The sequence below is a fragment of the Chionomys nivalis genome, chromosome 2 (assembly GCF_950005125.1).
Source record: "Chionomys nivalis chromosome 2, mChiNiv1.1, whole genome shotgun sequence".
Classification (NCBI taxonomy): domain Eukaryota; kingdom Metazoa; phylum Chordata; class Mammalia; order Rodentia; family Cricetidae; genus Chionomys; species Chionomys nivalis.
The window spans coordinates 24,385,549-24,410,403 of record NC_080087.1 but is presented as its reverse complement, the minus strand read 5'-3'; the positions used below and the strand labels follow the sequence as shown (position 1 = coordinate 24,410,403).

Genomic DNA, 24,855 nt, shown 5'->3' with positions numbered 1-24,855 from the left:
TCACAACTGCAGATTGACTTCTTCCTCTTCCCAGAATTCTCATTGCCCTGCCTTTTCTTTCTGCTTCGTTGCCCCGCCTACACTTCCAGCCTGGCTACTGGCCAAATCAGCATTTATTTAAAATACAAGTGACAGGGTACAGACCGTTGTCCCACAGCAGATATTGCAATTATAAGTGTTTTTTAGTGGTCAGTTTGAGATTGTGTTAATGATACTAAATATTAAAGATACTCCCCATCAAATACATGGGTCTCTCTATTCAAATATTTGACATTAGAGTAGCAGAGTTTCATGTCCTATTTGTTTTTCTTTGGTGGGTTAGGAGCAAGCTTGCTGACAGTTGTTTGTAGTCATTCTTTAATTGTACGACTTTGTTAAGTAAACACATGCATGACTTTAAGTCTAAAGACACTCACTTGGTGGCTTCAGAGGCGTTGCTCATTAATCCTTGAGGGAAGACTTCGAAGTGTCCCCACAGAGTTTCAAGGCAATTGGAGTAAATAGTTACTCACAGGGCAGCCTTTTCCGTTTCCCATGTCCTGATGGATGTTTTAGTTTTGTAAGCTTCGTTCTTTAAAGCAGTGAGCCCCAACAGCTATTAGGTTTCCTGCCAATTTATGGGCTTTTTTTAGGGATAAAGCAGTGGAATTGTTTGTTTAGCTTAATTCAATTAATTAATTAATTTTCTTGAGACTGGCCTTCATTATGTACTGTGGACGCTACCATGGGTGGTAAAAATCCTAAATTTCTGATTTTTAAAATGCATTTTAAATCATATATATATAAATAATACACGAAGATTGCTATTGGCAGATAACGAACAATATAGAAATACTCATTACCAATAATATTCTTAGTGTCATTTCTACTTCCTGTCCTACTGACAGCTATATTTACAGTGAATCCATGTGGGATTTTAATGTACACACAGTTCATAAATACTACTAATTTGAATCTGTATTTTTTTTCCATATTATAGAATACATTACAGTAGATCCTGGTGAGGAAGACTGTCAGATCCAAAAGAAATTCCATTACCCCAAATTCCAAAAGGCAGAAGGGACAGATGTCTATCTGTGGTACCTATTAGCATAGCAAAGTGCATGTTGGCCTCCAGGCTCACTCAGCATCACAAGCACCTGCTGTGCACTTCAAGGTCCATGCATCCCAGCATCCTAGCATCCCAGCATCCCAGCATCCTAGCATCCCAGCATCCTAGCATCCTAGCCCTTCTCACCTCCCTCCCTACTCTAAACTCCCTCTAGCTCAGGAGCTTCCCTTCTGCCACCACACCTCATTCTCCTTACAACACTGCTATTTCAGCTAGGCTTTTTGTTTATTTGTTTTGGTTTTGGTCCATTCTTTCTCTTCCTCTCTCTGTTTCCTCACTCCACTCTTTCACTCAGTCTCCCCTTTTCTAAGGGGCTGGGCCTCTTCTAACCCAAACCAAACTGCTGGTTTGACTCTGCTAAGACACGGATCGTTTTTTTCTGCTGACTTCTGTAGCACACCATAGTTGACTCAGATTCTGCAGTCCACCTGCCTCTTCAGCTGCTTGTCTCTCCTCTGACTTCCCAGATGCTCTCAGCACCCCCTGGAGCTTAGTGGAATCCTCCCTGCTTTCGACCTTTGCCCTCCTTTTCTAATCTCTTCCTCCTCAGTCTCAGAGACTCCATTATGTCTTGCTGCAGAGGGCCTCAGTACCGCTCAGTTAATAGCCATGGATGATACATAGGTTTCTGAATGCTCACAGATCTTAGCAACTTCTCCCACCAAACAAATGATCCCCAAATCTCCGATCTTTAAACATTCTCTGCTTCATAAAAACCTTCCTTTAACCGTACCGTGGAGTTGCCCTGTTGCCAGTTTATACAGACTTTCCAATGGCGAATAGAGTGCAGAGCTTGGAGAATAAAGCCCAGTTCTCAGAAAAAAAGCCTTTCACGAATAGAGCACCTCTAGAAGTCGAGTTAATGTTTGCAATCTGCTTTTTACTGACATGTTATCTTCCTCTCTTCAGCCCTGAGATGTTTGTGGGAGGAATTCTCTGTGTTTGTCATAGTTGCCTCTTATTTTTGTGGCATTTGGTGTTATTTCCCTTGTCTTCACCACTAATTCCTTTTGTACAGGCTAACGATAGAGTGCTAAGCACAAATGTGGGCTGAAATTCTTCTGTTCTGCTGTGCTTGACAACAGAAATGGTCATTTGTAGTTTTACAGTCATTCCGTTCCCGGCAGCAAGACATTTTAAAAAACACGAAACAGGCATTTTTTTTTGTTATTGATTTTACTGATAGGATTTTCTTATGAATCATGAGGACAAAATAAAATCCAAGGGGGCTCGTTTCTCTCAGCTCCTTTTACTCTCTCATCCCCAGCAGTAATATCTTGGCTGTTACTTGGACTGTGATATATTTTGTATCATTTCCTTTCCTGTACTCAAGACCCTACAGTGTGGAATTTACCTGGAGCATTACCGGTCTGTCCCCAAGTGCACACAAAGCATAGTGTGCCTCCTGGGTCTGCGGACACCGCCTGCAGCTCTTCCCTCCGTGTGCAGACCCTGCCACAGCCTCCTGCCCAGCAATTCCTTCACTCTTTCATTCCGCTTCCTCTTCTTATTTCTCACCTTAGAAATTCGTCTTCCCACCGATGCCAGAGACTTCTGCATGGGGTCCGGTCATCTTCACCAGAGTAAAATCTTCATCCTTATCACTTAGTCCCTGCTCCTTCCTGTCTAACATGTCTCTGTCCCCACTGTGAGCAACATCAGGCTGGCAGAGTATCATGGGTCCCAGAGGACCACCCTGGACCACTGCCTTCTTCTAGACGTGTCGTGCACCTGCTGGCACAGTGGGCATGTCGCCCCCCCCCCCGGCTGATTCTCTAAGAACAAACTCTGCTAGTAGTCTTCAGTGTTGCTCAGCACCAAAGCACAGCCTGAAGATTACTCACACTTCCGGCTTGTACTGTGTCCTCCCATCTGCACCCTAGGGAGCTTTATCATGCTTAGAACTCTGTGTTGCTCCTTCCTCCCAGAGAATGAGCTCTTTGAAGACAGGACTCTGCAGGGTGCCCAGCAAGTAAGAGGATGTGAATGAGGATATGAATGCAGGGATCTGAATGAAATGCTCAGTAGGTGTGTCGGACCCACTGCCCCCTCTTGAGTGAGTTTGGAGCATATAGTGTAACACCCACTCATCCCTGATGTCCGCACAGCTGTCTGCTCATTCTTCTTCCTTCAGTTGCTCAAACTCACTCAGCAAACCAATGTGTTCCGCCTAAGACTGCAGGAAGTACATGCTGGGGACTCTGCCAGTGAAGAAACAGGCTTTAAATTATTATTTTGGAAGTATTTCAGAATAAAAATAAAGAAGAATAACATCCGTATTTAGCTCATTTAACTTGTCTAGAGAACATAAACCTGATATAATGATTAAAATATTGTCCCAGCCATCATTTTTATTCAGTCCAGGGCAATTCCACAGCCTGGATTTAGGGTCAGGAGTTTAGATAAGCTGATGGGGTGGTTTCATTCTTTGCCCTCATCTCTGTGACACAGCACTGTTTTGGCAGTCTTTTGAGCAGGCTTTTGGTATCTGTTGAAACCCCAGGTAGTGTTTCCTACAGACTCTGGAATGCCTCAGAACTGAGCAAAGTAGGAAGCCCTTGCCTTTAAATTACTGCATTAATTCCTCTTCCGCAGCTGCTTTTCACTGTGTCTTGGGGTAGAAATTAAAGGCGTCAAAATCAGCAGACATTCCAGCTGACGGGGGAGCAGAGAGAGAGGAATGCTAAGAATGTAGCTGTTGTCAAGTGTGAGGGGCTGCTGTGTACTGGAGTCAGTCTCAGACTCCTGAGCCCAGAGTTTCCAAGCTTTAAAATGCTTCTAGCTCCAGCTTGGGGGAGACAGGGTAAGGTGTGGAACTGGTTCCATGACCCCACATTCCTTCTCTGTGACCCTGAAACAGGGTGTTGCCCTCTCAAGAAGCTTCTGCAGGGATGGTCAATGTTTGTAAAGTTTTGGCCACCCCAAAGGAGAATCTTTGATGTTTGAGGTTCCTCCAGTTTCATCTTTCCTTGAATAATATTGAATAAAACTGGGAATGAGAAATAGTTATTGTCTTAGGCCAGGACTTATTGTTAATTTTTTTACAGACATTTTTAATTAGAAATTTACTAGTAATATGTATGTGTGTGTCTCTGTGAAAGAGAGACACACGGAGAGATAAACAGAAAGACGGAGAGAATGTGTGTGTGCTCATGAGACTGTGTGTAGAGACCAGATGCTATGGATTATTTTTGAAACATGGTCTCCCCCTGGGACCTGGGGCTCCCAGATCTAGTGGTTCTAGCTGGCCAGCAGGTCTCAGGAATCCAGCTGTTTCCCCTGCATTTGGAAAACAAGCTCTTCTCCTCATGCTGTGCTTTTTCAGTGGCCTCTGCAGTTCAAATCCAGGTTCCCATCCTTAACAGGCAAGTGCTTTATGAACTGAGTTGTCTCCCAAACTCTATGAGGAACTTAAATTCATTTGTAAGAAGGAAAGTTCCTGAAAGAACTGCGTGCATGTGTGTGTGTGTATTCATGTGTTTGTTCATGGACAGAGGCCAAGAGACCCTTATTCACTACTGGAGATCAGAAACATAAGTACTTTAGCTGTGTGAGTTTTAAGTGGAGAGAGAAACTGTATTGTTCTTAGAGTTCTTTCCTGTGCTTTGTGACTGAGCTGAGTGCCCTTGGGGCACGGGGATGCTGAGAACAGAGCCGTTTCTTATCTGCCGAGATGTCTCTCCAGCCCCACTTTTACTTTTATTAGGATCTATTGATTATACACAATGGGTGTCATTATGACATTTTTAGGAAAGCGGTGCCACTAGTTTATAAATTTTAATTGGCAAAGTCCTAAAACACAACAGAAGCCCAATCTAAACCAACCAACTAACCAACCAAGTCAAAACCAGGTGCCCAATGGAAAATTATATTTCTCTGTCAGATTTCCAAGTAGGAGAAAGTAGATAGGAGACTGGAAAACCTAAACTTTGAATTATTCTGTTGGATTTTTGTTAGTCTATTTTTTTAACTGATATTGTGAACATAATAAAGAAAAATTTAATATTTATGGTGATCAAGTCCTATAGTTAAATTAACAATCAATTAAACAATATTTGAGAGGGGAAGGTTATTTTGAGGTAATTACTGAGAATATTGGGGTTTCGGTGAATCTTAATCTTATGGCTGATGTATCTAAGAACAAACAAGTTTAACACAAGAGAAGCATGGAACAAAGGCACATTGGGAAAAATCCAAACCCATTTTAGGCGGTGTCTTATAAGTTTAGCAGCTGGATGGTAAGTTCCATCTTTATGATTCATTCCAACTTTATAAGAATAATAATAGTTATTTTTGGAGTATTATAGGAATATTAGGTGATTTTTATTGTTTCCAGAGTCTGTGGATCAGAATGGTTTGTGCATTTCCTGGTTATACTGCCCTAGAAAGATCACTAAAGATCTTACCATACCTAATCATACCAGGACGAGGGAGACACATGGTAGCCACTTTTGAATTTCATCATGCAAGTTGATTTTATTTCTAGGAGTAAACAAGAAAGAACTGAAGAGAGTTCAAGGAGACATTCCAGAGAAATTTACAAGGCTAACCACTGACGGAAAGGGAGGCCTTGGGGGAAAACGGCTATCGCTTCCGTATTGAAGTTCAAGTGGGCCTAACATTGTCTTCAATACAGCCACAGCTATGCTGTGTCCTCTCTGAAGTCTGCTTTTTCCAGGAAATGTTGACCTTCTCTTTGTTCTCACTAACTTTGAACTGTTGAAAAATCTGAAGTAGGCAGTGACTAGTTCTGTTTTCAAGGAAGGAGTCATCTCACAGAAGAATGAAAAGTCGGAGATTATATTTCCTTTATGAGGCTGTGTATCTACGCCTACTTCAATAGCTAGCCTTAGAGAACAATTGCTCTAGGTTAGGTTAAAACAAAAGATTTCTTTTCAGTTGATTATAACTAGAATACTATTTTTTTCTTGTAATTTGAATCTTAGTCCTAAATAACGCTTACCTTTAAACAGAAATAGTTCACCCCAGAGTGTTTTGAGGCTTGTGGAATTATTACTAAGCTGTCATTTTAAAGATTTATTTTTCAAGTTAGGAGACTTAAAAAAGGAAATGAAATAAATGAAAATGATGCTATTGAATTTTTGAGAAGCATTTTTTTTTCCTGATGGCAGTAGATCTTGAGATGTAGTGGGTTGAATGTCACTGAGTAATATCCCCCTCTGTTATTGTGTTCGATTCAGGCTGACTCAGAGGTCATTGAGAAGTGGACGGGTGATGTGAAAGAGTTCCTAAGGAAAGAGCAGGCTGCCCAAGGAGACGCGGCTGGTCTACAGCGGCAGCTTGACCAATGTGCTGTGAGTTCTGCTGGTCTGGCACTCCTATTCAAATAAATAACATTTTCTTCTTCTTCTTTGTCCTTTGGAGTTATTAAAATTGTAAGAATGGCGCATATGAAGTCTAGATAAAGTGTCCTTTATCATAAAGCTTTTATTTTGGCTTTATAGCCAATAAAAGACAGACAGATAACTGATATTTTATGGTCGACCGTGGTTATAGAACTAGTGACGAGAACAAAAGCCAATTTATTTCCTCAGGAGCTGCCCTTCTATTACAGCGATGATCTTAATGTGAAGATTACCATGAGTGTGCCACCTGATGAGCCTTTATGAGAAGGATGTCTAACAAATGAAATCTGCTAGTTTTATTATATGTGGTTTATGCTTGATGAGGTCATCGGGTGTTTCTAAACCCGTGGTTCTCAGCCTTCCCAATTCTGCTATCCTTTAATCCAGCTCTTCTTGTTGTGGTGATCCCCGGCCATAAAATTATTTCATTGCTACTTCCTAGCTGGGCTAAGTTTGCTACTGTTCTAAATCATAATGCAAACAGCCTGCTATGCGGGATAGCCGATATGTGACTCCCAAAGGGATTGCAACCCGCAGGTTGAGAACCACTGCCCCAAATTAATTAAAAGTAGTGTTTCCCAATGAAATTCAAGTATTTCTAATCTATCTTTTTTAGCAAGTGGCTGTCTTAAATTTCTGAAATGAGGTATCTTTTAAGTGGTTGAGACTTCTGACTCCCAGACAATATGACCTTGAAGTAGCTTCAGGATCTGGGCAGATAGATGTGAATCTGATATCCACTTACATGGGAGTAGACTCAACATGGGCTTGCTTCCTATATTTAGACATTTGCAAATGAAATCGAAACGATCGAATCATCTCTCAAAAACATGAGAGAAGTAGAGACTGATCTTCAAAGTTGTCCAGTCACTGGAGTGAAGACTTGGATCCATGGACGAGTAGTGGACTACCAAGCTCAGCTGGAGAAATTCAGCAAAGAGGTGAGCTTTTCGCCTTCACTGTAGCTGGCTTCTCTTGACCAGGAAAAGTAGAATTAAAGATAGTGGTCTAGGACATTTACAGGAAAGCATAAAACACACATAAAGTGTGTGTGAGCGCATATGCATATATACACACACAAGTTTATATATCTGTGTACACATACACACATATGCATTATTTATATACATATATAACGTGTATGTATATGTATGTGTATGTATATATGTATGTACATATGTGTATGTATACACACACATACACACACATATATATATTAAAGTTAAAGAAGAATATTGCTTGCTCAGTGGGATTCGGGACTTTTCCTTTTCCTTCTTATTTAAATACAGCTCCACACATTCATTTATGATCCTTTCTTGCCTTGAGGACGTTTGAGTATGGTATCTACTAATTATAGCTATTAATCTTTTAGGCAGCCGATATTCATTCATCAGCTGCAGTTTAGTATTTTGTTAATTATCGTCTGTGGCCAGGCCTCTTTGGGTGCCTGGGGACACAGCAATGACCAGGCTTTCCTTCCTCTTGAGAAGGTTGCATTCCTGAGAGGCAGGTGAACTATCGGAGAGGGCAGCCAAGAGGTAGGAGAACGTGGCTGTTGTTTCGAATAGGTTGGCCAGAACGTGTAGTCGGGGGAGTTTCCAGTCCTAAAGCTCAGCTGTGGTGTATGTGTGGTGTGTTTATTGAGGACCCAAGGCCCCACAGCTTGTGAATGAATGCAGTTAGTGACATGGAAAGTAGGAATAGCCACGTTCAGAAGGTGGTGAAAGGCATTCAATGGGTACAAACATGTTAGATTTCATTTTGTGAGTGATGTCAGCTAGTATGAGAGACTTTTCTAACATTTACTAACTTTGTTATTAACATGTGTATGAATGTATGGGTGCATATGCCATGGATGCATGTAGAAGTTAAGAATAACTGGTGCATACCAGTTCTCTTCTCCCATTGTGTGTGGGTCTAGGTGATTGAATTTAGTTCACCAGGGATGGCTGCAAGTGCCTTTACCTGAGCTATCTCTCTTGCCCAAGTTTGAGAGTTTTGAGCAGAGACGTGATATCTTAAGGTCTCTTCCACTTTCAGGTATATGGTCTGCTTTGGAAAGCTAAGTAGGGAAGCGGGGATAGCACTTAATTTATTGCAGGCTCGAAAAGAGAGGTTGCCTTTGAGGTCATGAGGCATGCCATGTGCGGCCTGTCTTGGAAACAGACCGGGCTTGGGTAGAGGATGATGCATGATGGAAAAGCAATGGTCAAGGGTCGCTCAGGAGATTGGCAAAGGGTCAGCATTGGGTTGTGGTACTCTCTATTTGAATGTAAGAACTCAGGAGGTGATACTTCTGGGGGCAGGTAAAGTGATGAGTCCCCTTTTGGAAGGATCAAGGCCGAGGTAATTTCACACACACATGCAAATGGCAATTCTTTTTCTCTTTGTAAAATTTTAGCTTTGTATTTTTTAGTCATCTTGGGGTATGGGAACCAGAAGAAAGTGAGTAAAAGAAGTTAGTAAAACCAGGGGTGTGTGATGCCTTGGGCCAGGTTAGCCCAGTTGAAAATCAAGTTTTAACTTTGACTAGGTTACCCTGAGAAAAGTACATTCCCAGGGGTGGTGGGGACAAAATGTTACTGGACAGTGGAGGAGGGAATGGGAAGTAAGGAAGGGGTTGAGTATGACCAATTTTGAGAAATCACTTTCTTTGGGAAATAGAGCCAAAAACACAGGGTGGGACCTGGAGTTGTGGAAGGTGGATAGTTTTGTTTTATTTTGTTTTTTTTTTAATCACCTAACAGTGAGAAATAGTACAGGGTGCTTTATGCCGAGGAGAACAATTTCCCTTAGAATGTGTGATGCAAAAAATTTGAGTAAGTTGGGAAGTGAGGCCTGCTTACAGGAGTAGGGACTGAGGACCACTTCTGAGGGATGTATCAGAGACCTCTGCTTACTACCGTGCAAGGAGAGCTTGTCAGTGTTGTGACGGCTCACACAGCAGGTTGTCTCTGCCTTCTCAGACACCTTGGAAATAATGGTGGTGTAGATGTAGCTGAATGAATGACAGTGGCGAAAACAAGAGGGGAAAATGAGAAATTCTGTCATATTCCGCAGACCATGCTGGACTACTGTTTCTGTTGGTAAACCTTATGGTGCCATTGCTTGATGTTTTGTTTTTGTTTTGGTCCAACTTTTTCATTCTGAACATGTTTAAATGTGGAGAAAAATTAAAGTGACGGGCCAGTTCTAATATTTGTCAATACCTAGTATTGTATTACATTTTTTCCTTTATCTGTGAAAATGTGCTTTAGAGAGGAAGTTGAAATTATCCTATGTTATAGTACAGTCTATTATTACAAAGTCAAAATGCCATTACCAAACTTAAGCAAGTAGTCTCTTTATAAAATTATTGAATACACTAGCCAAATCTGTATTTCTGTATCTGCTTCATAATCTATAAGCAGCTGGGGTTTTGTCTAAGTAAACAGAGGATGTGGTTCTTAAGTGACATTGAGGAACAAGCAGCTCTGGCTTCCATCCATCTATTTATCCCCTATCTCCCTGTATCCATCCGTTCATCCATCTACCCTTCATCCTTCAGCATCTCCACCCATCCGTCATCTGTCGTCATTATCTATTATCTGTCATATATATCCACCCATCCATCATCTCTCCCCATCCATCTTCACCCGTTTGCTCACTCCCTCATTCATTACGGTATGAAATCTGCTGTGCATTCTATTTGATGTGAAACATGGAAAGAAAATTTAGGAGTCTTCAGCAAGGAGTATCTACATGTTGTACGAATAGCGACTTAGTTAGGTCAGTTCTAGACAATCTGTATCAGTCACTAGTGAAAATATTAAATGCATTGAAGAAGTTTTTATTGTAGTTAGCAAAAATAGGTATGTCTGGGGCTGGAGAAATAGTTCAGTATTTAAAAGAACTTCCAGCTCTGGCAGAGAACCCTGGTTCTATTTCCAGCACTGACACAATAGCTATTAACAGTCTGCAACTCTAGTTCCAGAGGCTCTTGATGCCCTCTTCTGGTTCCATGGGGACACACAGGCCACACAAGTGTACATACAGACAAAACACGCCTTCCTACAAAATAAAAAAATAAGTCTTAAAAGAAAGGCATGTCAAAGGTGAGATACACACAGGAATGTATCTCACCTATGTTGTTATGAAAGAAGTTGTCACTGCGCTAAACTACAAAGTATACAGGTATGATTTTGTGGGTTTATTTTCAACATTTTTATGGTCCTATTAAAATGTTAGAATTGACTGCTATTCAGAAAATACAAACAACAGAAACCTCCTGGAAGTGGGCCCAAAGTCTCCATTTATGTGGTTATATTACACACACACACACACACACACACACACACACACACACACACATTATATAGGTACATAGTTTTAGTAAGAACTGCCTAAGTGAGAGTGCTGACCATCCATTGTGGGAGCAGTGCTGCTTGGCTTCTTGATAGAGCAACAGCACATAGGGGAGGTGGGCCCTGCACTAAAGTTGCTTGTCTATTTTCAGACCTGTGCGCCTGTTTGGAGGGAGGGAACAGGAAAGCCACTAACTGTTCCTTAACCCATACTCTTATTCCTGTCCTGGCTTCTGGTTACTGTCACGCAGCCCTGGTGAGGTGGCCTCCACAGTGACATGTAATTTGAGCAGGCGGTTGGACGTGTCAGGGCGAGGCTGTACTATTCCTGTGCTACGGGATCAGCTCTTCCAGCTGAAGTCAGTTTGTCGTTAGTGGGGGACTTTGAGAATATTCCCAGACTCCTCTGGGGAAACTCACAAAGTTACTAAACCAGATTCAGCTAAATAGCTATTTTCGAACGTATCTTCTACTTTCTTCAAATTTATTTTATGTGCCTTAGTACTTTGTCTGTCTGTATGTGTGTTGTGTGTAGAGTGTCAGATCCCCTGGAACTAGAGTTAAAGTTACAGACAGTTGGGAGCTGCCACGTGGGTGCGGGGAATAGAACCCACATCCTCTGGAAGAGCAGCCAGTGTTCTTAACTGCTGAGCCATCTCTCCAGCCTGTGTCTTTTTCTTCCTAACCAGCATTTTGTAGGATAATATCCTATGGACACCTGGTATAATAGTTCTCTGCACTCCCGATTTTCTCTTTATTTTTGAGAGCAGGCTTCTTTCTGTGGACAAGGCTGGCCCCTGCTTCACAGAGATGCACCTGCTTCTGCCTCACAAGTGCTGGGATTAAAGGAATGTATGCGGCCATGCTCAGCTCCACCCTTATTTTAAGATGTGAGGACACAGTGGGAATTCTGCTTCCTGTTTTTCTTTTTTTTAGATAATAAACAGTGTTGCAATAAAATCAGCGGGTGTGTATGCCTTTATTGCTACAGGTTAATTGCCTACATGTGGAATTAAAGGGTCATAAATCAAGCTGGAATGGAAGCAGAAGCCACCTCCCTGCTGCCGAGCTTTCCCTGTGCTGGAAGGTGCTGAGCAGGGTACCAGGGAGAACAAACACCAGCTGTGAGCCCTGTTTTCAAAGTTCCAGAAGATATTTATTTTCAGGCTCGGTTCACGTCGAAAATGCTGTCTAGAATTTATTGTATTTTCATAATTTCTTACATTCCATAGCATCAGCAAGGAAGTCTAAGAAGTTTTACTTGAATATTAAAACATAAAACTGGAAATTTATTGCAGCGTCTTTAAATATTAAAGGGTAGAACTTGGCAGTTAGTGTGTTAAAATCTATTTACTGAGCACAGTGGCTTTCCTTTCTAGATTGCTATTCAAAAAAGTAAGTTGTCGGATAGTCAGGAAAAAGCCACGAACTTGAAAAAGGACTTGGCCGAGATGCAGGAGTGGATGGCTCAGGCTGAAGAGGAGTACCTGGAGAGAGACTTTGAGTACAAATCCCCGGAAGAGCTGGAGAGCGCTGTGGAGGAAATGAAGGTGAGGCCCTCTACCCCTCCCAGTGCCTCTTTATGCTAATCAGCCTGCCCACTGTACCGCACGGAACCACATAGACACAGAACCACATAGACCAGTCTGCTCACAGTAGGATTTTCAGTTCAGAAGAATGAGATGAGCAGGAGAGCAGGTGTGGTGATTCCAGTTGGGAAAGGAGACTGACGTCAGTCCACTGGTTCAAATCCACTCCAGAGTTGATGCCATGAGGTCCCTGGGGACAGGCATGCAGGGTATAGTCTTGGGGAGCCACACAGGACTTCAGACTGTCCAAGAATGGCTGTGCAGAGAAACTGTAATTTTTCTTTTTTATCATAGTAACACCTAGAATATATATTTACCATTTTAGTATTTTCTCAGTGTGTATTTAGGGATGTTAATTATAGTCACAGGGGCATACAGCTTCTATCACTGTTTCCTGGAAGCATAATTTTTGGTAAGGAGCAAAAGACACTTCTTCACAAATTAGTTGGAGGTCCTCCTGGTTCTACTGCATTTGACTTCAGTCAGTACTGGGGGCACACAAGAACCTCAGAATGCCCTCTGAGCAGGAGGCAGGGCTATAGAGTCAGTATCGGGGGCACACGGGAACTTCAAAACATTTTTAGAGCAGGAAGCAGGGGTTAAAGAGTCAGTTTTGGGGCCACACTGGAACCTCAGAGTGTCTTTAGAGTAAGAGGCAGGGGGTATACAAGGAAGGTAAGGTGAGGATAAGTTGAAGTCAGGCTGTGGTTCCAGAAACTTCTATTCCTGTGGCAGTAGTTGTTCTTATATAATGAAAGAAATGGACCTCAGTCCCACATTGCCTCCACTACTCTTCCAACAAGACTCACCCTTCTTTTTCCAAAATATCAAGTAACATTGTATGTTACCTCACAGCTAACTCACCCGAAAGTCTATCTAGGGCAACATTTTCTATGCAGATAATTTTTAAAAAGAGGTTTTATGTGATACTCACGCATGCTCTCTCTGAGTCAGTACACATAAAAAGAGACTTACTTAAGCTGTGTACGGCACTGCACTATTTTTTTAATGTAGCTCTTTTTGATTTTTTTTTATATTTTTAGTATAGGCAATATTTTAAAGGTTGTCTACTATATAAAGCATAACTACTGCATTTATCTCTCACACGGCTGGAATTGTAGTTTGGTGCTGTTCTTAAAAGTCATTATAGTTAAGAGCTGGGAAAGATGAGATTAAAATCTTTGATTGGACAGCACTCTGTTTATTTTTATTCTTCAAAACAGCCATTAGGAATTTAAAAGCGTCTGCACTTAATTATGGTCCCCTCACCCCGGGAAAGCTGAAATCCATTAAGCAGTAAAGCGAGCTAAGAGGGAACGCACGCCGAAGGCTGCTGCTGCAGGTGGATTTTCTTGCATATGAGCTCAAGCACCTTGAGCACAGAGAGAAAGCCAGGAGGCAGCTATTTCTGAATCAGGTTGTTCAGTGGAACTTCATCATCTTTGATGTGCTGTTCATTATCGGAAGGATGGATATACCTATGTTCTAGGAGGATAAAGTTTTTGTTTTTTTTTTTTAAACAAGGATTTGTGGAACATTTTTAATGGATGCCTCTGCCACAGTATCCTGCCGTATTTGAGGGTGTTTATTTATTTCAGTTTAATGTGTTCAGACCTCCAGTGGTCAGTTAAAATGAGTTCATTTAGAGCCTTACTCTGCACCCAGAATTTGAAAATCTTTCTTGTCAGTAAACCCTGTTGAAGATAGCTTGCCTGTGAAGTCTGCTGTTACCAAATGAAAATGTTGTGGGAATGGGACATGCACATTGGAATCTAGAGGAGTGAGCTTTTATATTTAGCATTCTTCCTTCAGAGAAACTCAGGCTATATCATTTGCTAAATAACGTTCTGCTCAGGCCGATAGAAGAATTTGGGTGTTTTAATTTTGCATCAATTATTATTATTTAAGAAGAGAGCCGTGTTTCAAGTTGCCTTTTTCTGGGGACAGAGGGCGAAAGAGGACGTGCTGCAGAAGGAGGTGAGGGTGAAGATTCTGAAGGACAGCATCCAGCTGCTGGCCACCAAGGTGCCCTCTGGTGGCCAGGAGTTGACATCGGAGTTCAATATAGTGCTGGAGAGCTACCAACTTCTCTGTAATAGAATTCGTGGAAAGTGCCACACACTAGAGGTATGAGATTCCCTCCTTCCCATGCAATGTGAATTTCCTTATCTTATTAAAAAAAATAAAACTCCATTATTTTGTCAAACATTAAATTATCCAAGTAATTTTTATGGATGAGGTAGATTAAAAAAGAAGAAAGTTTTTTTTAAAGGATAACAAGGTCTGTCTCCGCTTCTTTCTTAGAAAATTTGTTTGCAATAGTTTATCCCTTTCAGATTTTGATATTTTTATGTATTCACCAGTGTTCTCATGTTATGAAGGGGCCAAAGAGTCTGTTTTAATTCTCAAAATCCCCATTTTATAAGAATCTAGCCTGTTTTTTTTTTTTTTTTTTTAAATCCGGTTAACTACACAGATGGGAATTCAAATTTTTATTTTGAGTAGTGTCTAAAGTTTACTGGAGATGAAAAAGAACTTAAAAATGTTGATTTTTCTTTGTATTTTTGGTAAATATCTTCCCCTATTAGATGGAAGATATAGATTGTTCTGTTGGAATATTTTAATGAAGTGGCCTCTCATTTTCATGGCTTTTCAAAAAAAAAAAATCTGGTTGAAAGATTTAAGAAACATTTCAAGTTCCTACAGTGTAAATGAAACATACCCTGAGACTAGTGATTGTGTTGTGGTGATTTCTGCAGGCATGATAATGGCAGTGGAAGAATTTTAACTAACTTTACTCATTCCTTAGTTGTTACCTGTCACCTACGTTACTGAGTGATTGTGTTTGAGGCAGGGGCTTCCCAGGTAGCCCTGGCAGGCCTGGAACTCACTGTGTTGACCAGGCCGACCTTATATTGGCAGTGGTTATTTCTAGTTCTGCCACCCAAGGGCTGGGATTGCAGGTGTACAGTTTCGTGCCCAGCTCTCATCTTTGTGTTTAGATAAATATGGAAATTGAGACCAATTAGTAAGAACGGTCCTTGATTAGGGATGAGCCTGCATCCTGAGAGTGCTTCTCTGTCACCCTTCCCCTCCCGTAGACCTGAGCAGATTCTTCAGTATGCTTTCTGCTGGAGGAATGCGGGGGCAAATAAAAACTTCTTTTTTGAAGCAAAAGTCCGCAAATATGGCAGAGGCCTCATGTCTGAACTGTGTATCTTTTTGTTTGGTTAAGAGTATTTCTAAAGGGTTGAAAACAGCATAAAAACACCTACCTACCCACACCAAAGATGAATCTGTGACAGACCCTGGGTGTCAACCCCTAAAATCCGAAACACCTTTTCTCTGCTCCTCTATAGAAATACTTGCTGAGCCCTGTTCCTGCAAGCAGAGCCTGTATAGGGTATGGATGGGACTATGTCAGGAGCTCTAAAGAGGACAGATTAGAATTCTGCGCTGATGAGGGGTGAACTAGCCAGGTAATGCTGGAGAGCTCATCCTGGTGGCGAAGACAGGGAAAAGCTGGTGGGCTGACCAACCCTGCAATTACCCAGGCCCAGAACCAGGGTTATGTGTTGGCCCACCCCATCATCCACCCTATCTGTGCTCTACTGGAGCACAGAGGTGGGAATGGGGGATTGATGCTGTAGACCCAGGGCTGCAGGATCACCATGAAGCAGGGCAGCAATGAGATGTCCAGAAAGCGTCCCAGTGAGGGCTCAGCATTGACGGTGCATCAGAAACCAGGGACCTTGAACCATTTCTTTGCTATGAATGCCTCCATGTAAAAAATCTATGGATAAAGAGGTTTATTGTGTGACTCACTGTGTAGCAAAATGGGGCCCTCTTCTTACATGGGTGTATCCTTATTTACTTGGAAAGAAGTACCAAGCCTACAGAGATATCTACGCCCATCAGTTATCTTGGAATTGGAATTGAGTATGTTCCAAAAGACTTAAGTTTCTATAAAAAGTATCACGAATAATCTTTATCTTTTGTCTTAAATTTGCATTCCTGTATGTATGTATGTATACATGTATGTATGTATCTATCCATTTATTTATTGGGTGGTAGCAGGTACTGGGGATTGAACCCAGGGTCTTTGACTGTCAGGAAAGCACTGTGACCATTGACCTAGTCTCCAGCTCTTCCCTTATCTTTAAATTAAAACAATAGCTTTATGATTTTCACCCCTATTGATTATAGAGGTTTGTTTTTTGACATGTAACTAGGTCCTCGGAATTCATTTGAATGGAAAGTGAGACAGCCTCTTTCCCATCCCCCTCCCCCTCCACCTTAATTGCTCCAGTTTATTGACAGATTTAGTTTTGTTTCATTTATTTGCTGCTCCAGCTTCATCGGTTTCTGAGCCGCTGTGTATTACTCACACTGGAATGGAGTTATTATTGATCGAAGGGATGACATATGGCATGGCTTCTCATTCAGTTTTAATGTTCCCTTCTCGTTCTTTAGGAGGTCTGGTCTTGTTGGGTGGAGCTGCTTCACTATTTGGATCTGGAAACCACTTGGTTGAACACTTTGGAGGAACGTGTGAGGAGCACAGAGGCCCTGCCTGAGAGGATAGATACTGTTCACGAAGCTCTGGAGGTTGGCACCTGATGTCCGAGTCACAGTTATTTTCACTGTGATGAGGACAGATGTGTTGTCTGTCTGTCTGTCTACCTGCCTGTCTGCCTACCTACATCTCTATCTATTTAATCTATCTATCTATCTATCTGTCTGTCTGTCTGTCTGTCTGTCTGTCTGTCTGTCTATATATCTATATCCATGTATGTATGTATGTATCAATCTATCTTTCTATATCCATCTACCCATCTCTCTCTCTCTATCTCTCTCTTTCTCTATATATCATCCATCCATGTCTGTCTATCTCTCTATCTCTCTCGCTCTATCTGTATAAATCCATCCGTTCTTGTATTTCTATGTATGTATGTATGTATGTATGTATGTATGTATGTATGTATGTATCTATCCATCCATCCATCATTGTATTTCTATGTATGTATGTATGTACGTATCTGTCTGTCTGTCTGTCTTTCTGTCTGTCCGTCCATCTATCTATCTATCTATCTATCTATCTATCTATCTATCTATCTATCTATCTATCTATCTATCTATCCATGTGTGCATACCATAGGATGTGTGTGGAGGTGGGAGAACAACTTGCAAACGTTGTTTCTCTCCTTCTACCACTTAGATCCCAGGGATTAAATTCCAGTTGTTAGGCTTGGTGACAACCTCCTTTTTACCCACTGAGCCATCTCATTAGCCGATGGGCACTCTTTTATCAGCCTTGTAAGGCAGGGGCTGTGTGAGTTCATTTTAGATACTGTAATGCTCACTTGTGGGGTCCAGTTTCTTTCACCATCATGGACAAAGTGTTGTGTTTCTTCTCAGTTGTGAATATGGCATGAATCATGCTTAAAGTGACTTCTAGCTCATTGTCTTCAGATATTAAAGGTAAAGCAGACTGATATGTACATTTTTGAAGGGTTCCCACTGTGGGAGCTAGACAGCAAGACAGGGCTTCAGATCCCTGGGACCAAGAAATGTCCCACAGGCTTCCTTGTTCAGCAGTTTCCAGCCCATGAGTGCACACGATACTGTGGAAACTGCTTCTGAAATGAACTACAGTATAACCTCTTGGTGTGTGTAGGAAAAAGAGGGTGAGCGTGAACATGCTTGTGCAGACGCGGTAGGGAAAGTGGAGATGGAATGAGCAGTTGACGGGAAGGCAGAGACAGTCCCGGGAACCTCCACTCCCGAGGTGGATGCTCTGCAGGAGGAGAGTTATCAAAGTTGGAGGCTATAGAAACCCGCGGACACCGGTTAAACAAACCGCGAAGATGCTTTCCTCATAGGAGAGTAAATACACATTCTAGAAACCCAGAGAATGGAGAGAAGTAGAAACAAGCTCCATGATACACACTCTTAAACATTCTATGTATTTCTCCTTTTGTGTCGTTATTACTTTTATGCATGTATACTTCAGGCCACTAAACCGTGTCAAAGGGCTCATAGTCCTAACCACTTTGGAAAAAGTTAAGATTCTTTTTTGTTTTTGTTTTTGTTGTTTTTTTAATTGACTACTACATGCAGACAAATCATAACTTCCTATGTTTCCATTTTCTTATCTGCAGAACAGGAGCAATATTAAGTCCATAAGGTTAATTGGATTTATGTCTATAAAACTGTATACATAGAAACACTTAGTCTATTTCTGTATCATGAATTAGAAAAATGAGTCTTTAATTTTGCTAATGTAGTGAATAACACTTGGAATAATTTTATTTGTATAGCATAGCTTTATACACACTGGGAATTTCTCATAAAATTAATAATTATTGTAATTATGTTATGGGATTACATTATCACTTATATTCCTAGAGATTTTCTTTGTTTTTAGTTTTATGATTTTGCTAATGCTGTGGTGGATAGTTCTGTGAATTAGTTATTTCTTTAATTTTTGCTGTTATTTCTTAGGTGGATTTTTTAGAGAGTAGAATTACTGTGTGTCTTAATATGATGGCATTTTGCAATTCTCGATTCACTTAGTAAATGTGTTATAATGATAATTACTATTATTGCCAAATAACAATTCATTATTATTATTACTATTTGTTTGTTTATTTATTTACTGTCCCCGTTGCAGTCTCTGGAATCTGTTTTGCGTCACCCAGCGGATAATCGCACCCAAATCCGGGAACTTGGGCAGACTCTGATTGACGGTGGGATACTGGATGATATCATCAGCGAGAAGCTGGAGGCTTTTAACAGCCGATATGAAGATTTGAGTCGCTTGGTGAGAACCAGACATGCACAGTGTGATTAGGTAGTTACTGCACGCGCTGACCCGCAGAGAGTTCCCCTCTCTTGGAGCTTCCATGCTGGTTACACATTGGTAATCTCTAAATTGGTCCCGGGTAGTTAAGGCCTTGGTGTGGTGGGCATTAAAGGAGACAGCCAATATTGATGGGAGCTTGAGGACTTTAAAATAAGTATGGTAGAATAGAACTAATATTTATTTCTAGGTCACACAAGACTTGATGAATAACAAACAAACACCCAAATTGCCAGGCCTGGCATAGTAGTGCATGATTTTAATGCTAGCACTTAAGCGGCAGAGGCAAGCAGATCTCCGAACTTGAGGCCAGCCTGGTCTGCATAGGACATCCTAGGCCAACTGAGGCTATATAGCAGCACATTGTCTCAACAAACCTTTGTCAGTGAATGCAGCCCTGTGGGAAAGCGCTTGCCTAGCATGCACAAGGCTCTGGGTTAAATTCCCAATACCCACTCACCCCTGCCAGGTACTTGTTACTATTTCTTTTTGTGAATTATGTTATTTTCTGCAAGAATCATATTATAGTTCTATTTAAAAATAATGGGGAAGGGGCTCTGGAGAGATGGCTCAGAGATTAAGAGCACCAGCTGCTCTTTCAGAGGTCCTGAATTCAATTCCCAGCAACCACATGGCGGCTCACACCATCTATAATGAGATCTGATGCCCTCTTCTGGCATGCAGGCAAACATGCAGACGGAATATTATACATACTAAATAAACCTAAAAAAAAAGAATAATAACTCCTATATCTATATCCTAGGAACTATCAGGGCCATCAGAATTTACTAACTGTTTGAAAACAACTTCGCTTGGCTCATATCCAGGTTGTATCTCAACATGCATGTTCATATCAGTGATAAGAGGAGGGGCGTTGTTCTTTTCTTAGAAGGTTGGGGAGATAGTTAGATAGCTCTTTTTTTTATATTTATTTATTTATTTAGTATACAATATTCTGTCTACAGGTCAGAAGAGGTCACCAGACCTCATTATAGATGGTTGTGAGCCACCATGTGGTTGCTGGGATTTGAACACAAGACCTTTGGAAGAGCAGGCAATGCTCTTAACCACTGAGCCATCTTTCCAGCCCGTTAGATAGCTCTAACAGATTAGTGAATAACAACTGCTGAGATTCAGACTATAAATAGCACTGAGCATAATTCAAAGATGTGAGGCAATTAGAGGCATGACGCATGTGCACCTGTAGAATCTGTTCTCAATTTTAGGAAAAAAGTTTTTAGATATTCATTCTCTTGATAGGCATCCTTACTACATATTATTATTGTTATTATTTTTTGGCTAGGCATTGGTGATTCTTAAAATTGCCTTACATTTCTAACAAATAAAAGCTTTTAAAATAAAGTGCAAGGTTTATTTAATTTAAAATGCTTTATGTATATGAGTATCTGTATATATGTATGTACACTGTATATGTGTCAGGTGTTTATGGAGTCCAGAAGAGGGTGTCAGATCCACTACAGTTGGAGCTAAAGATGGTTGTGAGTCACCAAGTCCGAGGTGGGACAAAAACCCTGGTTCTTTACAAGGGCAACAGGTACTCTTAACCATCGAGCTGGTCCCCTAAATAGGCATTTTTATTCTCTATTTTATATGTCCTATGGGAGATCATTTCATATTTGTGTTTTGTAATTGTATGCATTAACAGAAAGAAGTAAAAAAAAAAATGAGAGATTCAACTGCTGTGTCCACGAGGTGCTGGAAGAACATCCGCACTCTTATTATTGATATTATTTTTTTATAAGAAAAGCTGCAGTTTTGAACCAGTACTTTATTATAATCTTCATGGCCAGAAAGCACAGCCAGCTATTTATATTTGTGCTGAGCAGTTACAAAGGAAATGTCTCTTCTGTGCAGGCGGAGAGCAAACAGATTTCTTTGGAGAAACAGCTCCAGGTTCTCCGTGAGACTGACCACATGCTTCAGGTGCTGAAGGAGAGCCTAGGGGAGCTGGACAAACAGCTCACCACATACCTGACCGACAGGATCGATGCCTTCCAGCTGCCACAGGAAGCTCAGGTATTGCTTTCAAGTCGAGAGCCTTTGTGTTCTGAGAAAGAGCCCTAGTAACCGGCTCCTCACCGGCCAGAGCCAGGACAATGGCGAACACTCTTTATGGAACTACCTTTGAATTTGAACTGTTTTTTTTCCCTGGGTGAGAATCTGACACATTTTCTCTCTAACATTTTATTAGTTGTATGCAAAGGGGTGTTTTGCCTACATGTTCATGTGTGCGCTATGTTCATGTCTCATGTCCACGGATACCAGAAGAGGGCATTAAATGCCCTGGCACAGGAGTCAGACCTTTGTAGAGCATTGTGTAGGTGCTAGAAAATGAACCTATTGGAAGAGCGGCTAGTGCTCTTAACAGCTGAGCCATGTCTCCAGCTCCTGCCACACATTTTCTGCATTAGAAAATGGCATACTTTTACTGCTATTTTTAGCTCTAGTGTTCAGACAGTTGATTCTGTATAAATCAGCTGTGAACATCAGAAATGACATGCAAAGACACACAGTAGCTTACAGTGCCACAGTCTATGTTATTATCATCTCCCCTCCCCAAGCTTATTACAGTGCATCACATACAGGATTAGGCATTGTATGACTTTATTGAACTTATGTATCATTATTTCTTTCTGTAATTTATTGTTGTTGTTGTATAATATCATACTGCCTGCAAATTACTATGTAGCCAAGATTGGCTTTAAACTCATAGCAATCCTCCTGCTTCAGCCTCCAGAGTGTTAGGATTACAAGCATGAACCACTACCCCCTGGCTTATTTCTGTACTTTAAAACACTATGCCCTATTTCTTTCCTATCCTCCTGGTAGAAGATCCAAGCAGAGATCTCAGCCCATGAACTCACGCTGGAGGAGCTGAGAAGGAATCTCCGCTCCCAGCCCCCAACTTCCCCCGAGGGCAGGACCGCTAGAGGAGGGAGTCAGGTGGACCTGCTGCAGGTAATGACCAGGCTTTCCTTTGCTTTTTATATATGGCAGGTATAGAAAAGCAAAAACAGAAAGGCTTAACTTCTTGTGTTCCTTTGCTCTGTATGATGATGCAGATGTGGGGTGTGGGTGAAATACTAATGGCTCATTGGGTACCTTTGTTCTGTACCATGATGCAGACAGTAGGGTGACAGTGGAGTATTAAGGACTCATTGCACTTCCTCTGCAGCAATAAAATACTGAATTAGGTTGAGGAGAGAGAGTCTAGCCTACTAGTTGGCTTTGTATAGACCATGCTCTGACCACAGAGGCCGCTGTCTTGGTAGGATGAAGGACTACTTAGGTGCTTAGTAGGTGGAATGAGATGGACTTCCACTCCTAACTTGTGGCCAATGGTATTTGAGGTCTGTATTCATGAACCAGAGTTTCTTGAACAAGTGAGAAAATTAATGGACTTTCATTCCAGAGAAACCATCTCTATCCAGATTTCTGATTTTTGAAATTGAGATATTGGGCCTTGCTCATCCATGGCTCTGAGCAGTTCCTTTACATGATCAGAGCCTTCCTAGTTCCTTTGGGCTTTCCTGGGTGGGCTTGTGTTTTGAAAAACCTTCCAGCATTGTGTATTTTACCAGCATCTAATGGGAGAGATCACGAGTGGCTTACTCTCATTTCTGCAAACAGAGGAAACTTCGAGAGGTGTCCACAAAATTCCAGCTCTTCCAGAAGCCTGCGAATTTCGAGCAGCGAATGCTTGACTGCAAGCGTGTGCTGGACGGAGTGAAAGCCGAGCTTCACGTCCTGGAGGTGAAGGATGTGGACCCTGATATCATCCAGACCCACCTGGACAAGTGCATGGTGAGCCTGAGGGGCAGCTCCCACGCCCAGAGCTGCTCTTGGGGTTTAGTCTAGAGCGTCTGTTCTTACTCCTGAGATCAGACCTTGTGGATGATGGAGAACATATTCAAAATAAAAAAATTGGCTCCCCCAGGAAAATTAGAAGATATAAGAGAAATAGGAGGAGGTGAAAGTGATGGTTATGGTCTATACAGATAAAGGCAGTAGATTAAGCACATAAATAACATGTATTAAAAAAAAAACAAAGAAACACGTAAATCACAGCATGAAGTGGGAAGGACCTTTGCAGGATGCACTGGTAAGCTAAACCTTCCACAGTAAATTTGAAGTCACTAGACATACTACATCTAATGTGGAGAGCAGGAATATTATAGAGTGAAAAATTTGTTCTGCTGGGAAAATGACATTGAAATCAAAGTTTAAACTTAAGAGGGGATGAAAGGAATGAGAAATAAGACCTTACTGTTTCATTCTCTGTAGTTAGTTGAACAGAATTTTCTACATGAGGTTAGTGAGAGGATTTGAGCTTAGCCTTACTGTCATGCCTAGCAGTCTTCTGAGAGGAGTTTAGCGGGAGATACTGGGGCTTGTTGAGGCTGTCCTTTCTACTGTTTGTTTCTTACCTGCGTGAAAGAGAACACGGAGAGGACACATTTGAATTCCATGCAAATGTTGTCAGCATCTCTTTGTTTATTGGCATATGGTGGCAGACATCACTGTCCTGGACATCACAGATAATGGCTTTGTGTCCTCGAAGTGTTTTGGGTTGAGTGCTGACCTGTGGATAAGCTGCCTGGACAGAGATTGGGGATTCAAGGTGACAGGGATGAAGGCAGCTTGGAATGCGACCTGTTGTAGAACTCCCATTTCATAGGACCATGTCCACCTTGGTACTTTTGGTATATTTCCAGGGTATAAATTATACTTGCTATGGTAGATTTACTTCCTCAGAGAAATAAACGAGTAAGTGTTAGGGATTACACGTTCTTTCAGGCACAGATCTCCAGGGACAGCTGTCTTCTAGTCATGGTGTTAGGAATTAAAAGCTTTTCTGTAGGTGCAAGGAATTGAACCAAGGACCTTGTGCTTGGAAAACCTGTGCTTTCCCATTGAACAGTCTGCTAGCCCTACAGTGTGAGTCTACAGGGCCCTTCCTGTTGACCTCCTGGCATTTCCCGTAGTTTTTGAGGGAGACGTGTTTATGACAAATGCCAGGATTTCTACTCATCATTAATACACCCATCTTGTTTTATGTTTAAACAAAACCAAACTCTATTAATTGCTTTCTTATCTGATTTGAAAAAGCGTTGCAACCTTGACTTCCCTTGACTCAACCTTCAAACCACAATCGAGAAGGATAATGCCTTTTGATGTCCTTGGCAAGATATTAGCTGCCCGGCTATAGAAGTGATGTTCTGAAATGATGCCAGATGGGGAATTTTTCTATTAACAATTTAAAAATTTCCTCTCTTTCAAAGAAACTGTATAAAACATTGAGTGAGGTCAAGCTTGAAGTTGAGACTGTCATCAAAACAGGGAGGCACATTGTCCAGAAGCAGCAGACAGATAACCCGAAAAGCATGGATGAGCAGCTAACGTTCCTGAAGGTTCTCTACAATGACCTGGGCGCACAGGTGGGACATTTCACTCTCTTCCCCGTTTTTATCTCTCGATTTCTCCATCTCTCTCCCTCAATCCCTATCATATTTTTGTTCTTTACATGCATATTAATAGTAAAATTGTTGGTAGTCATATAGAT

At 41.4% G+C, this 24,855-nt stretch overlaps 1 protein-coding gene across 3 annotated transcripts in view; it reads left to right on the top strand.

Annotated features, from left to right (window-relative positions):
• Positions 1–24,855, top strand: part of Utrn (utrophin) — a 528,929-nt gene that overhangs the window by 180,537 nt on the left and 323,537 nt on the right. For all 3 annotated transcript variants that reach the window (XM_057761785.1, XM_057761787.1, XM_057761786.1), the window contains 10 exons: positions 6,313–6,426; positions 7,263–7,418; positions 12,200–12,370; positions 14,357–14,536; positions 16,883–17,017; positions 19,083–19,232; positions 21,147–21,308; positions 22,122–22,250; positions 22,923–23,096; positions 24,575–24,730. In XM_057761785.1, the coding sequence (XP_057617768.1) occupies positions 6,313–6,426; positions 7,263–7,418; positions 12,200–12,370; positions 14,357–14,536; positions 16,883–17,017; positions 19,083–19,232; positions 21,147–21,308; positions 22,122–22,250; positions 22,923–23,096; positions 24,575–24,730 (1,527 nt within the window). The remainder of the gene's footprint in view (positions 1–6,312; positions 6,427–7,262; positions 7,419–12,199; positions 12,371–14,356; positions 14,537–16,882; positions 17,018–19,082; positions 19,233–21,146; positions 21,309–22,121; positions 22,251–22,922; positions 23,097–24,574; positions 24,731–24,855) is intronic.